Genomic DNA, 19,077 nt, shown 5'->3' with positions numbered 1-19,077 from the left:
GAAACGGATTAGTTGGAGATAATAGATATAATTCTGATCCAAAAATATAATTAAATAAAGATTTTGATACATTGATACGACATGCTTCATGTTTGTTGTATCAACAACTATTTAATTACAAAATATCACCTTTATGTCTTTTTAGTTTTATTTACCGAAACATCATTTTTGTATTTTTTATTTCAATATTTATTTTTTTCGTTACAAAAAAATTGGATGTGCAATCACACAACGTGTGCATCCAAATACTAATATATAAATTATAAACATAAGCACGAAATAATATGTTTAAAAATTAAAGAAGCCAAGGTTCAAAAAAAATTAAAGAAGCCCATATATCAAAATATTTCCCCATTAAACTCTTTTTGCAACGAGCAGGTGTTAAAAATGCACTCTCTCTGTTATTTGTGGCTGCAAAATGAGCCAACAAAACATTTAATTTAAAAAAATTATACAAGAATTTATGACTAACCATTTATCGATTTTTATATTTTTATGCAGGTGGCTGCTGGGTTGTGGCTGCTTGTCTCTACCATGACAGAAAAATACCATTCAAATAAATTTATTTTACCTTAAAAAAAATGTCGTTTCATTTGGAAAAAGGGTATTCGAATCGTGGCTTCATAAAATTGCAACTTTGCAACCAACAATGTTTATCTGAAAGACTGAAACACAGTGATTACAAATGGCATTCCCATTTTTTTGCTCCCCCTGTTGCTCTTTCCATCAAGATTAGAAATGCGACATATATTCAATGGATTCAACAGTCCAACCTAAACAACTGCGTGGAAAAGTTCGCATCTTTATAGACATGTCGATCAAGATGCAAGGGTTGTACTCGGACAGCTATCGACACTACAAGCCAAGATATCTCTATAATCCCGGGACATTCTAAAAGAGTCGTGTACCTTTCCATCGCTGCTTCTCTTGTACTCAAACAACAGGTTTGAATGGTCGAATGCCGTGAGTTTCACAAAGCCATAATCAGAATCCCTGAAAATACTCCAATTCGGCTGTAGAGTAGAAAAGTCAGTGAGGCTGGCTCCTCCTCCTCCAGCAACAACATGTATAGTTCCGTTCAAGCTACCATGATAGTAGCCTTTTTCATTGCTTGTACAGTGATTCTACAGCAACAAAGAGAATAGCATAATGAAAAGGAAAAAGTACTATATAAGTTTTTGCTGATATGAGATATTGGTCTCATATAGCATGATAAAAATGTGAGTTATATGCCAATGGACTGCATATAGTTAAAACTATGAACTTCAAAGGATTATTAATATAAGATAGTATAAATGTGAACAACTTTTTTTGTTGTTCCATGCGTCTGTCCTTGCGGTACAACAATTGAAACTTTGGCTCGCAAAATATGAGTGTCTTCTTTGTGAAAATTTCAGCTTTTGCAAATCATGAATTTCAAGTATGAACATAGAATATGACTTTCCCAAGCACGTATCAACAATCGCTTTGGATATCTTGTATAGTGTTAATCAATCAATCAAAGGGCTTTATGAAATACCTGATACGCAGGACAAGTCCGCTCATAACAGTGTGCGTGCCCGTATATGGCTATATCAACTTTATACTTCTGCCAAAGTTTTTGAAGGTCGTCTCTCCCCATTGGTTCAGCAAAAGATCCTTCTTCTGCGTAAAATGCAGCGGAAGAATAACCTAGTACTCGATGAGCAAGAAAGATCAACCAAGGCTGCTTCTGTCTATCTACAGATGCCAAACAGTGCTCAATGAACTTGTATTGTTCGGTACCCTCTCTCCAATCATGTTCCGTATCAGCAATGCAGAACCGGAACATGCCATAATCTGTGGCATACCTGCCAAAGTGGAATAAAAGATTCCAAGTTTTACATTCTTCACTCTGAAATAAAACAATATCAAAGCATGAACTGAAAATTTTATCTGTCCATATATGCTCGGTTACAGAATAACACAAATAGATCTGCAAATTTTTCCTGATAAATGAATGATCAAATTTAAGACAACATCATCATACCAGAACTTAGCTCGATTTTCAGCAGGAACATAAAACATAGTTTCAGCCAAGACTCCGCATTCTCCACCTGAATCATTGTTCTCGTAAAATGAACCTGATCCAGGCCAGTCTCGTTCATGGTTGCCACTGCAAGGATAACCATCAACATCACATACACAAGAGAAGAAGAAAATAATGATAATTTATAAACGATTTCTTTGAAAATTATAGTGCACCTGGCGATCATGTATGGTACTCTTGAAGTAATCTGCTCGACTTGAGAGGTAAACTGATCCCACTGCGAAAGATACCCATTGGCATAACAGATATCTCCAATATGAAACACAATGTCAAAATTTTTCAAGTCATCAATCAGTTGCTTGGTGGTGTTGAGGGAGCCACGTTGAAAATTATTATACTCATTGGAACCGTCAGCCTCATCCTGTAGAGAAATAAAGAAACGAAAAGAACAGCAGCCATATTGTTAGTACAAATAATACAATCAACTAAAAAATAGAGGCGTCCAGTTAAAGAAAACTCTAGGAAGGTGTTGCACCTTGCCCATATCACCGAAAATGATAACACGTTGTAAAGAGTTTTGACCAGGATATGGAGATGCTTTGAATTGACGCATATCACTCCACACATAAGTACCATTTAACAATTTATGCCCCAATTTGTAAGTGTACCTGCATCATCAATGTTATGGTTGTAAATTGCAATGCAAAATATTAAAGTACAAGTCCGTCTTCTGAGAAAACCAATTGGAAAATAAGGAGGCATATTCTGCTCCTGGATCGGACAATAGTAGGGACAGTTCCTCACACTAATATCCAGGCCTGCATTAAATAAGATAGGATTGGACACTTTTTTTGTTTGGAGTTGTTATGCATCTGAAACTTGTCAGTATTCGAATAAGCATTTTGGCTTAGTCCTACAAAGATACGTAGGTAATGTATGAGCTTTTTCTGTTCCACTGCTAGGGATATTCGCCAAACCCCATTGAACAGGGGGTATTAATTTTTTTAAAAGTAAAGTTAGGGTTTTAATGAAGTTTTGCAGAATATAGATATGCATGTTAATAGTACACCAGAGTTAATCATTCATAAGCCCAATGACTTAACTAATTTTGTTTAAGCAAAGTCAAAGAAAAAATTTGGAAAAACTGGGTATAAAGATTCAGCAACACTGTGTACTTATGCACATGGTGAAAACTAAAAGCATGACGTGAATCAAATTTATAAATAGAACGCACAAAGAATTGGGCCATAAATCCTTTAGAAAACTGGTATGAATGAATCCAGGATCACGCCATCCAACCGTTCTTGCTGGTGCACCTACAAATTTGTACACGAGTGATGAATATTTATCATCATACTTAATATTACAAGACAAACACTTGTTGTTTGTAGCAGCAAACTACTAGAATAAAAAAATTATATTGATTATAGACTATTTCTCCAAAATTTAACTTCGTTAGAGTTAACGCACCACACATGCTGTTGCGATCAAAAGTCAGTGTAGCTGCTAAAGAACGCATCTGTTCTCCTCCTTTTTTACCCCATTCAACAAGTGGCTCTGCTTCATCAATACCATACCCACTAGTCCAGGTTACAGTCATCTAAATACCAATTTAAAATGCTTCATATTACTAGAATATGACAAACTACATATGAAGGTCAATTGACAAAAATACAAACTTACTTCATTCCATGTTTTTCCTTGGGCTAATCGTGGATAAAGAGGTGCATTTGGATTAGTGAAAGCTACTATATTTGATACTGCCACCAGCTTTGGCTGTTAATCAAGTTAAAACAGAGCATAATAACAAGATTAAATATGGCTAGTCATTTCAACAAAGACTTGGAAATAATCAATATCATATCATTTGCAGCAAACAAGATTAAATATGGCTAGTCATTTCAACAAAGACTCGGAAATAATCAATATCTTGTCATTTGCACCAACGGTGCACATGAAAATTACATCTAGCAGTTTCAAGGGCATTGAAAATTAGAGGAAAACAAACTAATTAACTTAATTCTAAATTCATTTTCTCCTTCATATCCACAATGTTATGCAAATTTAGCGAAGCCATCTACGAATATATTACCAAGAATAGATATATAAAGTCATTGTTATTTCAACTTTAGTGAATGGTTTCGAGTCAGTGGTCTTAGCTGTAAATGGATGGATGCAAATTTAGCGAAGCCATCTACGAATAACTCACTAATTTAACTGATTCAACCTATACTGCTAAAGCTTTTCTTACATTATTGAAATACAAAGACTAAACCAAAAGAACTTAATAGATTCTGGAAGACCTACTTTTGATAAGCCACCAGAAAATAAAGCAAACGAGTAGTCTGATCTCTGATTTATCAGCTGGAGCTTCAGAGATCCTTTGCCCGTATCCTTGTACTTGGGACTGCTGAAATTTGCATACTGATACTGCATAGAAATTGAATAAGATTGCATCATTAGGCACACGACCTATACATATGCATGATAGTTGATTGACAAATTCAAAGCATCAGGTATTTGGACAAACCTTTATGGGTGCTGTACATAAAAATGGAGGGCCAACTCTGGGATTTTCTGCAATGCAAGTGGACGAGCTGAAAAAAACACATAAAAATTCTGTAAATAATGATCACTCTGTATCATGTTATGTTAAATGCTCATGATGGACAAAATTCTTGCACGACAAAGTTTGATCCTTGGATTCTTGAGATCAGAAAAAATCTCCAACAAGTGTGGTATTTCTCAGTCTACTGGGAATTGAGCTTAAGAAAATTGAAAAAGGTGGATCCTTGAACATAGATACATTTATTGTACCTGAAATTGGCAGGAGAAAACACTCCGATCCAATCATCTATCGATGGGTTTGGGCTGCTATATTTTAAAGTGACCAATTCACCGTTTTGTCCCTAAAACAGAGAGGAAATGATTAAACTCGAAGAGGAGTTTATAGTGTTACAGATTTTCAAGTCAGTTTAACAATACACAACTTATGGCAGGAAGGATCAAATCGCATAAAGCACACACATTGTTAAAAGAATGTATTATGTAGCCAAGAGTCAAGACTTACGTTGGCTCCAAGAACTGAGGGAGAGCATGTAATATAAGCCGAATCTTCTAAAGCAATAACAGCATTTTCGATAGAAATTCGTGAAAGAGGCTGAACCCCGTGTGATATAGCCCCTTTAAAACTCGACAAAACCCACAAAACCACCACGAAATTCCTGAAAAGTGGCATTGCACGGGACCTCCAGTCTGAAAATAATGCAGCAAAGGAAAAATCCACAATAAGTTTGCAAAAAAGTCATCCCCGAATCTGAACACACCGAAATGGCACCTCAACAATAAATAAACATATCATCACAAACAAAAAGGGATCAATAGAAATCTTGATTTGCATGATCTAAGTAAGCACTATGAGTTTTTTATCCAACCGATCAAATGAGCATTGGCAAATAACGGCAGAAGCCAAAGGCTTAAAAATTTAATAAGCGCCCTAAATGAAACTAGGAATCAATACCACTGATCTTGAATCTGATAAACTTGCCATATCTTAAAGAATTAACAACCGATAATATTTTTAAAGGTGTGCCAAAATGCGGGATGCGCAAGCGAAGCCCACCAGAGCAGTGGCAATCTTCAAAGTTCACACATAATCATTCCAAAAAAATGGAACTTCCAAGCTAATCATTACACTGCCATTACAAATGCGGGACAACTGCTAAATGCAGATTTTTTTAAAAAAAAAAAGAAAAGAAAAGAAAAGAGCATAAAATTTGGACCTCAATTCAACAAAATTTCTTGGTCACAATTTCAGAAGCCCACAAAATTTCTTGGAGCTTCCGAAGTGCAAACGCCGATTGTACCAATCGAGAATCAAGAAAAACGAATCAAAACATAGCCAAAAATAGGAAATAATATAGATTGAGCAGAAATGTGGGAACCTTTTGCAGAAAAGACTGAATTTAGGCGCACTGGATTTGTCAGGCCAACTTTTTTTTTTTTTTTTTTTTTTACATCATGTATCAAATTACGTCTCAATTGTAACATTTTTTTTTTTTTATACATCATGTATCAAATTACGTCTCAATTGTAACATTAAAGAACGAAATTATCCGCACACAACCGACGGACTTAAATATAGACTTGAGACGTGCTTATCACGAGCAAAAAAACTAATCAAATCAACCTAAATAAATTAGAAAAGTAACCCGCATAGGAAGTATAGTGGCATGGGAAGTATCCAAATTGTTCTTTTTTCTTTTTATTAAATTCAATAAAATCAATAATAAAAAAAATCAAATAATTGAGTTAAAAAGGGAAAATTTTAAATTAATGTTGAGGAATTATGTAAGAAAGATACAATAGAAAGAATAAAAATGGGGATGAAGACTCGCTCTAACTTCAGAATATTAGAATATTCCAAATTTTAAACTGTACTGTTTGTACAATATTTCTTGCAAGATGTCTTTGGGCTTTACAGGACAAGATACAGTTGTAAAGAAAATACATTAAAATGAAGCCCAAATTAAAGACATCTTTCAAAAAATACATGGAATCTATTTTTTGTATCTTCAAGATAATATTTTTAAAGGTGTGCCAAAATGCGTGATGAGCAAGCGAAGCCAAACCCACCAGAGCAGTGGTCACAATTTCGCAGGCCCACAATCTGTATGGTGAGAAGTGCAAGATTTTCACGGATCACAAGAGCCTCAAGTATTTTTTCACTCAGAAGGAGTTGAACATGAGGCAACGGAGATGGTTGGAGTTAGTGAAGGATTATGATTGTGACATTAGCTACCATCCAGGTAAAGCTAATGTAGTGGCCGATGCTTTGAGTCGGAAGTCGTCAGTGGTATCGTGTTTGTCAGTGCAGTTACCACTGCAGAGCGAGATTTAGAGGTTTGATTTGGAGTTTTACTCGAGTGGTCATGCACCGAGCTTGTCAGTGTTGACGGTGCAGCCGATTCTGCGAGATCGGATCAGAGTTGGACAGACTACTGATGAGGAGTTACAGCGTTGGAGGCAGAGAGATGAGGCCAAGGGTGGCCGTCTTTATACAGTTGTGGATGGCATTGTTCAGTACCGTGGTAGGATGTGGGTACCGAACGTCGATCAGTTGAGAGCTGAGATTTTAGCAGAGGCTCACACATCTCCGTACTCCATTCACCCCAGAAGTACGAAGATGTACAGAGATTTGCAGCTATTGTATTGGTGGCCCGGGATGAAGAGAGACATCGGGAGAGTGGTGTCAGAGTGCTTGACTTGTCAGCAAGTCGAGGCAGAGCATCAGCGTCCAGCAGGACTTCTTAGACCTCTTCCTATTTCGGAATGGAAATGGGAGAATATTACGATGGACTTTGTGGTTGGCTTACCGAGGAGTGCCAGAGGTTGCACAGCGATTTGGGTGATTGTGGATAGACTCACCAAGTCAGCTCATTTCTTGCCGGTGAGGACTACTTACTCATTGACACAGTATGCAGAGCTTTACATCAAGGAGATTGTTAGGTTGCATGGCATACCAGTGTCGATTGTGTCAGACAGAGATCCGAGTTTCACATCCGCGTTTTGGAAGAGTCTGCACACAGCTTTGGGGACTAGACTTTTGTTCAGCACAGCATTCCATCCCCAGACAGATGGTCAGTCTGAGAGAGTGATCCAGGTTCTCGAGGATCTTCTGAGAGCTTGTGTCATCGATTTTCAGGGCTCGTGGGAGACTAGACTGCCATTAGTGGAGTTTACCTATAACAACAGTTTTCAGTCGTCTATAGGTATGGCTCCTTATGCAGCATTGTATGGGAGGAGATGCAGGTATCCTGTGAATTGGGATGAGGTTGGTGAGAGGATTTTACTTGGTCCTGAGATTGTGCAGCAGACAGCTGACATGGTGACTCAGATTCGGGATCGCATGAGGACTGCTCAGAGTCGTCAGAAGAGTTATGCAGATACTCGACGACGAGATTTGGAGTTCGCTGTAGGTGATCACGTATTCCTGAAGGTGTCACCTATGAAGGGAGTAGTGCGATTTGGCCGGAGAGACAAGCTTAATCCGAGGTATATAGGGTCATTCGAGATCTTGGAGAGAGTTGGCACGTTGGTCTACCGTTTAGCTCTACCACCAGGGCTAGCGGCAGTGCACAACGTTTTCCATGTATCCATGCTTCGGAGATATGTCTCCAACCCGTCGCATGTGTTGGATTTTGAGCCTCTTCAGTTGACACCGGAGTTAGCATTTGAGGAGAGGCCTATACGGATCTTGGCTAGGGAGGAGCGGAGGCTTAGGACGCGTGTCATACCGATGATCAGAGTCCAGTGGCTGAATCAATCGGAGGAGGAAGCTACTTGGGAAACCGAGGCAGATATGAGGACTCGCTACCCGGAGTTGTTCGGGTAAGTACTTTAATTTCGAGGACGAAATCCAATTTAAGGGGGGGAGAATTGTAACAACCGGTATTTTAAATACGTGAATTCGCATGCATAATTAGGAAATTTATTTATTTAAAATTTTAGATTATGGATTAAATTATTATGTGAATTATTTGTGCATGATTTAAATTATTTAACCCATAATTAGTGATTTTTATGAACTATTGGTATTTGAGTTATTTTATCGCGTAGACGGGACCGTGCATGGACGAGATGACAACTTTCTATCCAATTTATTTCATGAGCCTTTCAAGAGCCCAAAAAATACTATTTTGAATTTTATTACCTCAAAAATTTTAGTATTTAATTTTATATAATTTTAGGAGTCCGTTTTTATTCAAATTTAGCCAAAATAGTGACTTTTAATTATTTTTAAAATTCCCTTAATTATATATTTCGGGATTTTAATTTTAGTTATCAGATTTTTATTTCTTAATTAGAGTTTTTAAGTTATATATTTTATAATTAAAAACCCTTCTTAATATTTTAATTATCCTAAAACCTACTTTTAATTAAATTAAAAACCTAAACCTATTCTACCCAACCCTCTCACCCGATCACTCTCACACAGCCGCCATCCCCTCTCCTTCATTTCTTCTTCGACCGATCAGCAGCCTCCAAGAAGACTCCATAGCCCCGGTTCTTGAGGTTTTCAAGTTAAATCGTCGTCCCGTCGTCTTGGAATCGTCCCACGCGCCTACTTCTCTTCAATCTACGGTGCAAGGCATGATTTTTTCTCTTTATTTTCATGCCATATCAGGAATTATATGTGTGAATGTGTAGACATCAGATTGTTCCAAGGAATTTTCAGAAAAACGTTTGCTTTTGGTTGATATGCACTTTGTTCATGTATTCCTTCAATCATACTCACGTTTTTCTTCCTCCATGCCTTGTACGACTGCTGGTAGGTGTTCAGAGGGTGTGTGTGTGTGGCCTGGACTCGAGTGGCTCGAGTGGTTCGAGCCAAACGAGCCCAGGAAACCACCAAGTGCAGATCGGCCTCCACGGATGCGCAGCTAGGGTTCGAGGGAAGTGGGGTTCGGGCTCGGTTTAGGGGGTGCATGGGGTCAGGGCTAGGGCCAGGTCGGGACCGCCCAGACGTGGGCTACGTCTGGGCGGCGGGGCTCCGGCCAGGGGCGGCCGGAGCTGGCCGGCAGCAGGCCGAGAAGGCCTGCTGCTCTCGGCCGAGAGGAAGCAAGGGAGGGGGTCACGGGTTGGGGCTGGATTCGGGGTCTGGGCCGGGTCTGAGTGGTCCGGGTCGGGTCAATAGGGTAGTGGGTCGGGTTAAGTTGGTTCGGGTCCGGGTTGGTGGGCCGGGCTTGAGTCTTTTTAATTTTAAAGTATTTTAGGATTTAATTGGTTTTTGGGGCCAATTAATTAGAAATAAAATGATTTGGGTTCCATTTAATTATTTGGGTTAAATTTAATTATTATTGGGCTTAATTAAATTAATCAAGTGAGTCCTCTAAATTTTATGGGCCTTGGGGGCCCATGAAAGTTATTGGGCCAGTCTTTGGGTTTTTGGGCCCATTGGGCCAGAATAGGTTGTTATTGGGCCAGGAATGTTTTGATGGGCTTTAATTAATTAATTGGGCTTAGAAATGTAATGTTGGGCTTAAGTATGTTAAATGGGCCAGTCTCAGTGTTAATGGGCCAGATTTAAGTAAATGGGCTTGAGTGTTAGGGCCAGCAGTCAGTACAATCCAGGATAAATTTGCATGTGTCCTGAATGTATATTTAATTATTTTTATGCATTGAAGTTATTTTTTTATATTTATATGTTAGTATGAAATTAAATTAAATATACATGAAGGACACACATTTTATTTAAGTGCATGCATTCATGAAATAATTTTTATGCATGATTTAATGTTTAAGGTTGAGCAAAGGAAAATATTTTATGTTGGAAGTTGAAGTAGTGTGACAATTTGAGGGGAATTCGTCCCCATATGTGAACTATTGAAGGGCAGTTTACTGCCAATTTAAGTGGTGATTCGTCACCGCCACGTACGTTGGTTTCCACACTGATCAGTATTTAATGTATGATTTAAGGTTACACTATGGATACAACCATGCGATGTTAGAAAATACTTTGCTCAACAATGTATGTATTATTTATGTTATGATATTTAAGTTAATTTAAGTTATGTGATGTCAATGATATTTTTAAGCATGCTCATTCATGTATATGTTATGTATTAGTATTAAAGTGATTTAAATTATTTTAAACCCTTGTTATGTTAGCATGTTGGGCCTCTAGGCTCACTACACTGGTATGGTGCAGGTGAGTACGTGGAGGAGGATGTAGCTCCTACCGGCGGCGAGGACGTATGAGCAGACTGGCAGTGATCCCCCGTGACCGTTTTCTGAGTCTTTATGCATGTCTCGAATTTTTAGCATGTTACATTTTAATTATTTTCAGTGGTTGTGATTCGGGATATTTTATTTAAGTAATTTTCAGTGCATGCAAAACTTTAATTTATTTCACTTTTGGTCAGTATTTTATTTAACGCATGACTCATATATTTAAATTATGAAATGTTAAGTTTTCGATTTGTTGCATTATTTTTATTCAAGTTATTTATTTTTAAATCTATTTATTCTGTGCATATATGTATGGACATGTATGTACATATTTTTACTTAGAAAAAAAAAAATTCCGCATATTTATTTATTAATTATAGAGTTAGGGTCGTTTCAGTTCATGCTCTCGTTGATTTTGTCTTCTTTTTTTTTTTGAGGATTGATTTAGTCATGAGATGTTATTTAACCAATGGAAAAAAAAAAAAAACAAGGCAATTGATATAGTATCGTTTTCGACAAAACTGGATGGCTTATTGTTAAATACTTATATTGCTATATGTAAGATTTTGTTAACTATACCGTCAACGATAGTTGTAACAGCAAAAAAAAAATTATATTTTTTAGAGATAAATGGTCCGACAACTTACAGATTTGATAAATACTTGTCAATAAAAACAGTTAGATTAGTAGTATTTATTTAATTATTTCAAGTGTTTATGGACTTTTTATTGATTTAAATGTAATATATATATATATATATATATATATATATATTATCTCTGGTATATCTTTATATTGTTTAGTATATTGCAAATTGAACTTTACAATTATTGAACGCAATAAGAAGACCCAATTTTTAAAATTTCTTCTCAGCACTCATCAAACACAGATACGTCTCTATTAATATGTATACAGAAAGCTGTAACTTTGAAAAAATGTTTAAATAAGTTCATCATTTTCAAGTGTTTTTATTAAAAAAAAACATAAACGATTTTGGTGTTTGATTAAATGTTGATAAGTGATTTTATTTTTATTATTTTTAAATATAATTAAGAAAAAAACAAAAAATATAGAACTTCTAGCTTCTAAAGAAATACTTTTTAAAAATTTGTATCTAAATACGATATTTTTTTATAAAATTGTTTTTTCCTAAAAAAATGTTTTTGATCTTCTGGTTTTCTAACCAAACTGATAGGATATTGATATGATTACTTCATATAGTAATCAAAATTCCAAATTCCTGAAAATAATGACTTTAAAGATTGTTTTGCAATAAAATAAAAACTTAAAATAAAAAATAACTCAACGAACTCCTAAGTCTAAGTCATAGACGAATTAGTGCATATTTCAAATAGTATAAGAATAATCAAACTAACAAATCATAAATAAATTTTTTTGTCACAACAAATCTAAAAAAAAAAAGTCAACTTAATAATTTAAATACTATAGTGTATTTGGATGCCTAAAAAATAGAATTTGGAATTGGATTTTGAATTGGATTTGGAATTGAAATTGGAATTCAGGAAATTCAAATTCCATTTTGGTGTTTGGAAAAAAATTAAAATGCATATTGAAATTTGCTAGCAGAAATTTTAGGAAAGTGATATTTTTAAAAAAAAAAATGTTTGAAAAACTTAAATTTATAAATAAAATTTATAAATTTATTATTAGAAATAATTTTATTATTTTTATAAACTCAAATCCCATGAAATCCCATGAAATCCGACCAATTATGTAAGGATTTCTGAATAGGGATGGCAATGGGGCGGGTCGGGGACGGGGATGCCTCCCTCATCCCCGTCCCCGAATTCAAAACCGATCCCCATACCCGCCCTGATCCCCATTAATTCTTATCGAGGATTTCCCATACCCATCCCCGCGGGGACCAAGTCCCCATCCCCATACCCATCCCCAAAATATATATATATAAATGAATTTTATTATTATTATTATTATTATTATTATTATTATTATTATTATATATATATATATATAAATTAGTAAATTTTATTATATAAGAATATAAAAATTATTATTCAATTTTATAATAAAATATCTAAAATATTTTGGGTCAAATTTTTTATTATAATATTAAATTTTAAAATTAATAAAAATATTTTAAATACAAAATATTTCTATAAGTCAAAATTATTATTTTAAATAAAATACTATGTATCAAAAATTTATTAAGATTATATATTGTTTCTAAATTTATCAAAATAAATAATATATATATATATAGACTAATATAAATACTTTATATGTGTACGTAACATGAATGAGATTCAAATAATATTTTTATGTTATAAAAAAACTGCACTATCATAAACGGATGTATTATATATAATGTATACAAATACATATATAAACGAAATAATAATAATACTTTTAATTTTAATTTTTTAATAATATTTTAGATTTAATAAAATTTGATAATTAAATTATTATTATTATTATTATTATTATTATTATTATTATTATTATTATTATTATTATTATCGGGGCGGGTTCGGGGATGGGGATAACATCCCTATACCCGCCGCCCCAATATATTTCGGATATTTTTAAAAATCCCTGAACCCGAACCCATACCCGAAAATACTCCCCCAAACCCGCCCCGTTTTGGGTTTTCCCCGCGGGTACCCAAACCCGCGGGGAAAATTGTCATCCCTAGGATTTCAGTTAGTTAAATGAAATCCCATCAAATATCAATCCCATTTTAAAATTCTATTTTGTCAAACACCAAAACAGTATTTACAAATCCAAATCCCACCAAATCTCTTCCAAATCCTGTCCACAAAACACACTGAGCAATGAAAAATTATAATCAAATGTAAATAAACAAATCACAAAATTTTAAACTTCCATAGACCAAAATCATAATCAATTATTAAAAATAAAACATCAACAGCATACATAGTTAGACATGAAAATTATATTCAATAAACAAAAAAAACAGGTAGTTGACTCAATTTGAAAAACATGATTCTTCTGAGTGGAACAATTTAATAAAAAAATATATAGTTTTTTTTTTTAAAAAAAGAAGAATAATAAAGAGCCTTTTAAAGAAAATAAAAAAAATTTACAAGCTAAATTAGGATTTTGATTTTGGGCCATTTAAAAAAATGGGATTTGCAATTATCACAAACAATTAAATATTTCAGTACCAAATTAAACTTAAATTACCAATAAAAAATTGCCAAATATAATCATCTCCTTTTTCTCTTCAGATTTTGTTTCATTCCTATTTTCACAAATTTCAGAGAATGAGCACGCCATCGACGAACTCTGAAACTTTTTTTTTCTCGGCGTCACAGCACACCCATCGATGAAAGTTCAAACATATATTAGTGTTTGTTTCTTGAGATCACAACAAAGCGAAGAGGAGTGAAGAGGGCGAAGAAATGTTTTTTGGGGTGTTCGATTTCTTTTCAAACTTCTGAATTTTCTTCCATGGCCTCCACCACCACCCCAAACCACCACCCATTATCGCATTTCCCAGACAATTCTCTGATATCCCTCCCCTGCTTATGGGAAAACATGCGACATTCTCTCTCCAACCGGTGAGGAAGGCCACGGCCATGGGAGACCGTGAAGAACAACCTTGGATTCTTGGGGTAAAAGATCCGTTACTTTCTGAAATTGTAGGTATTTTTAGGACCTATTGCAGTGCTTTAGTAGCTTTACATCTGGTGGAAAAGACTACTATACTTATGGGAGTTGAGGAGGCGGAAAAACAGTTATGGTGGACAGAACTTCTGGAGGAGGCCAAAACCTTGAAAGAAAAGAAGCTTAAGCTGAATGCTCAATGGAGAAAGTATGAGGAGGAGAGGAGACCTTTTTTCCAATCCAAAACATCCTTCCGTGAGAAGATGCGTCAATCGGTATTGTTCCTCAACAATATCAAAGGAGGGTGGAAGCTTTCGAAGGCTGTGACGGCTTGGTCACTGAAACTGGATCCCCTCCTCCTTCTCTAGTCGGTGCTTACTTTTGTCTAGTCCATTTTGATGTTGATTTGTGTTCCATGCTACTGGTGCTTTTGTTTTGTGTTCCATCCAACTAGTGCTTTTGTCTAGTCCATTTTGATGTTGATTTGTGTTTCATGCTACTGGTGCAATCACAAACAAAAATTTTCATTGTCGTCAAGATCAATTATAGTCCATTTTGATGTTGATTTGTGTGTTCCATGCTAGGTTCTTTTATTTTAGTGTACTTACGAACATGGCGAAAACTAAAAGCATGACATGAATCAAATTTATAAATAGAACGCACAAAGAATTGGGCCATAAATCCTTCAAAAAACTGGTATGAATGAATCCAGGATCACGCCATCCTGTTTGATTCTCTATCAAGGTTTTCCATTCAACAAATTTGTTAAAAGCTTCATCCTTTGTTTGTAGAAAATAAATCCATACCTTTATTGAATAATCATCAATAAAAGTTATGAAATATTGAGATTTTGACAGTGAGAGTGGTACCTTAGGTGAACCTAGGGATGACAATGGGGCGACTTGGGACGGGGATGCCTCTCCCATTCCCGTCCCCGAATTCAAAACCGATCCTCATACCCACCCCGATCCCTATTAATTCTTATCGGGGATTCTCCATACCCATCCCCGAGGGGACCAAGTCCCCATCCCCATACCCATCCCCGAATATATATATATATATATATATATATATATATATATATATATATATATATATATATATATATATATATATTTATAAAATTTTGAGTCGAGAAATTTAGTTTCTCCTGAGTGTTTTTGCCCAAGAGGGTTGGGTCGTAAGTCCTCGAGTGAAAGGCTGTAAAACCTACGAAGTGCTTGGGATTGTAGGGAGAAAATAGGTTTCAAAACAAAAATTTTTATAAATATGGATTCAAGTTTCAGTAGATCTACTTCTTTAAACTCTGTTACTACGAGCTCATATGATTCTAAAAGGATAATTAATACTGAAGAAATTATTATAGAAAATTTTGAAAAATCTATAGATAATTGGGAAATCCCTAGAGTTAATAAAGATCAAATTTATAAGCATTCAAGATTTCAACTTTTTAAAACCGACTTTTCTATTAAAACTGAAGAAAGAGATATACAACTTACAAAACCTTTTGAAACAATCAAGTTATTATCTCAAAATTCCTTACAAAAATATAAAGATAAAAATTATAAATATATTCATATTGGATTAGTCCAAGTAGGAATAAAACCTTTAACTAAAGAAGGATTGAATACTTCGATCCTTGCTATTTTAAGAGATGCCAGATTTACACATTTTGAAGATTCTTTACTAAGTTCAGTTGAATCTAGTCTATGTACTGGACCAATCTCTTTTGATTGTTATCCTAATTTTTCAGTTTCTTTAAGTGACAAAAATATTTTAAAATCTTTAGTTTTACAAATAAAAACTCACAATTACAACATGCTTAAAGGATCAATTCCAGTGGCAATAATTTTTAGAATCCATTACAAAGCTATGATATCTGCTTTTGCTACAAAAGTAAAAAATCATAGTAAAAAAGGTGAAACCCTTTTATTACAAACAGATTTAACTAGATCTAATACTGTAATCCCCAAACCAATTCAATGGAGTGATATAAATTTACCAGAAGAATGGGTCTTAGAAGGAGTTGCTAAACCTGAACCAAGAGAAGATCCAGAACCAAATACCCAACTAAAAGAAATAACTCAATATCTAGATGGAAAAGTTAAAATTTCTTTTGAAAGAAAAAAGTAGTAGTGACAAATCTGAAAATTCTTCTACCTCAGATACTATAGATTTAGGTAGAGTTTCTCAAATCCCTTCAGTAGTAAACACTCCTTGTAAAACTAGACATAGACATTCCACTTCAGATATACCAAATTCAATTATAAGAAATGTTGATTATACTTCAGAAATTCCTAGACCAGTCTATAACAGCAGTAGAATAAAAACTTATTCTACTCAAAATAATAATCAAGATCTAGAACCTACTAGCCCTACATTTTCTTCTATCACAGAAAATTTTAATGAATTAAATGTTATAGAAAAAGAGTTTGAAATAAATAAAAACTTCCTACATAATGATTTTTATGCAAAATATAATTTAAAAAAGAGATTATGGTTTTTTGAAAACTTCTTAGAGTCTAGAAAAATTATACAAAAACAGTTTTATGAATTTGTTAATTCAAATAAAATACACATACTTTTCTTTGATTGGTTTGAAATATATGCCTCAAAAAATTTCCTAGAATATCCCTTTTCAAAAAATATAAATCCTCTTACTAAAGAAACAGAATGGGAAACTATTTCTGATTCTCGAAAAATTCAATCAAATCATCCTCCTTTGCAAGGAATAAAAATAAATATTCAAAATCAACAAATTGAAGCTATTCCAATAAAAACTCCAGGAGATAGCGATAAAAATAATATTAAAAATATCATAAAACAAAGTAATTTTACAAATACAAATTTAAATACCATAGGAAAACAATTAGATAGAATAGAAAAACATCTACAGAAACAACCTATAGTTAGTATTGAAAATCATAAAAAGATGGATATTAAAAATCCAGTTTTTAAACCATTTCAAATTTCAAAAACCAGTGTTAAAAATATTCAAAATAATAAGTCTGAATTTATAAAAACCGTTCAAGATCAGTTGAGTAGAATGACCGCTACAACTAGTAGCTCCAATGAACCAACAGATCTTGTAGCCCCTGATACCCCAATATCTAATCTAAGAGTAAATGTTTTAAATAATGAATCTGATATTAGTGAAGCTTTAGAACAATTTCAAAATCCTACAAATGTTAATAAAATAACTTGGGATTTACCCATACAACAACCATTACAAATAATCCCTGCTCCAGATCTTGGAATAGTTAAACCTTTAGCACAGTATCGCTTCAATGCCTCTTCTGTCTATGATTGGAACATAGATGGAATGACCGAGTATAATATCCTTAGTCTTTTACAACAAATGACTATGGCTGCAAATGCTTATAAAACCCAGATTGGGACTCATGATAAAACCATTGCAGAACTCCTCATAGCAGGATTCTCTGGTCAAATAAAAGGATGGTGGGATTATTATCTCACAAACCAACAACAAGAAGAAATTTTAAATTCTATAAAAACAGATGAAGAAGGAATACCAGTTCTTGATGAAAATGGTAATCCTCAACAAGATGCTGTAGCAACTTTAATCTTAACAATTTCTTTACATTTTATTGGTGATCCTACACATTTAAAAGATAAAAACTCAGAATTACTATCAAATTTAAAATGTAAAAAATTAAGTGATTTTCAATGGTATAAAAATACTTTCTTAACAAGAATAATGTTAAGAGAAGACTCTAATCAACCTTTTTGGAAAGAAAAATTTCTTGCAGGATTACCCACTCTCTTAGGAGAAAAGGTAAGAAATAAAATTAGAGAAACTAACAATAACCATATAATATCTTATGAAGATTTTACTTATGGACAATTAATAAGTTTAACTCAACAAGAAGGATTAAAAATCTGTCAAGATTTAAAATTACAAAAACATTTAAAATGGGAAATGAAAAGAACAAAACAAGAGTTAGGAACTTTTTGTAAACAATTCGATATAAATACCAATAAACCATCTTCTTCAAAATGCATAGGAGATTGTCAAGAAACCTTTAAAAACTCAAATAAAAAACCTTTTAAGAAAACCCAAAAGAATTTTGATAAACCAAAAGAAGAATATTATAAAAAACCATATAAAAGAATTTACAGAAAACCTTTGAAAAAACCAGACAATTCTAAACAAAAAACACCCTTTAAAGATATTGAATGCTATAGATGTCATAAAACAGGTCATACAGCAAATTATTGTAGATTAAACAAAAAACTAAATGAATTAAAATTAAGTGAAGAAATTTTAGATAAAATATCTAATCTTTTAATAGATTCCTTTGATAAAGATACAGAATTTGAAAATTCTAATCATGATGAATGTTTACAAATTGATGATTTAATCACAACTAGTGAAGAATCTGAAAATCAAATTAATATGCTTTCAAAAGATCAAGTACTTCTTCTAGATGTTTTAAAAAATATTGATGATCCAAATATTCAAAAAGACTATTTAGAAAAAATTCTAAAAACATTAAAAGGAAAAGAAGAAAATAAAATTTTACCAAGTACTACTAAGAAAGCTTACGACTTAACTAATATTTTAGATAAGAAAATTAAAATAAAAATGTGTCCATTCAAGATATACAAAGAGAGATAAAAGAAATTAAATTAGAAATAAAAGAATTAAAAGAAAATCAAGTTCAAAATACTGATGCAATAAAATTAATTCTTCAAAATATTAATACCGA

At 33.7% G+C, this 19,077-nt stretch overlaps 1 protein-coding gene across 3 annotated transcripts; it reads right to left on the bottom strand.

Annotated features, from left to right (window-relative positions):
• Positions 1–600: 600 nt before the first annotated feature.
• LOC140871569 (probable inactive purple acid phosphatase 1) lies at positions 601–6,017 on the bottom strand. Of its 3 annotated transcripts, none has more exons than XM_073274133.1 (13): positions 5,953–6,017; positions 5,079–5,263; positions 4,826–4,917; positions 4,539–4,605; positions 4,316–4,438; positions 3,692–3,784; positions 3,479–3,608; positions 3,243–3,324; positions 2,544–2,676; positions 2,224–2,429; positions 2,009–2,134; positions 1,520–1,829; positions 601–1,124 (listed from the first exon to the last, which is right to left on the bottom strand). In XM_073274133.1, exons 2-13 carry the CDS (start codon positions 5,244–5,246, stop codon positions 819–821), a joined length of 1,836 nt encoding a protein of 611 aa, XP_073130234.1. In that variant the 5' UTR covers positions 5,247–5,263; positions 5,953–6,017; the 3' UTR covers positions 601–818. The 3 variants fall into 3 exon arrangements, with proteins under 3 accessions (XP_073130234.1, XP_073130236.1, XP_073130233.1); XM_073274135.1 differs by lacking the exon at positions 5,953–6,017 and adding an exon at positions 5,443–5,692; XM_073274132.1 differs by lacking the exon at positions 5,953–6,017 and adding an exon at positions 5,791–5,941 and having other exon boundaries at positions 602–1,124.
• Positions 6,018–19,077: the final 13,060 nt, after the last annotated feature.

The sequence above is a fragment of the Henckelia pumila genome, unplaced genomic scaffold (assembly GCF_033568475.1).
Source record: "Henckelia pumila isolate YLH828 unplaced genomic scaffold, ASM3356847v2 CTG_461:::fragment_3, whole genome shotgun sequence".
In the NCBI taxonomy this organism is placed as follows: domain Eukaryota; kingdom Viridiplantae; phylum Streptophyta; class Magnoliopsida; order Lamiales; family Gesneriaceae; genus Henckelia; species Henckelia pumila.
The sequence above is the reverse complement of the archived record's forward strand: the minus strand, read 5'-3'. Positions and strand labels throughout refer to the sequence as shown.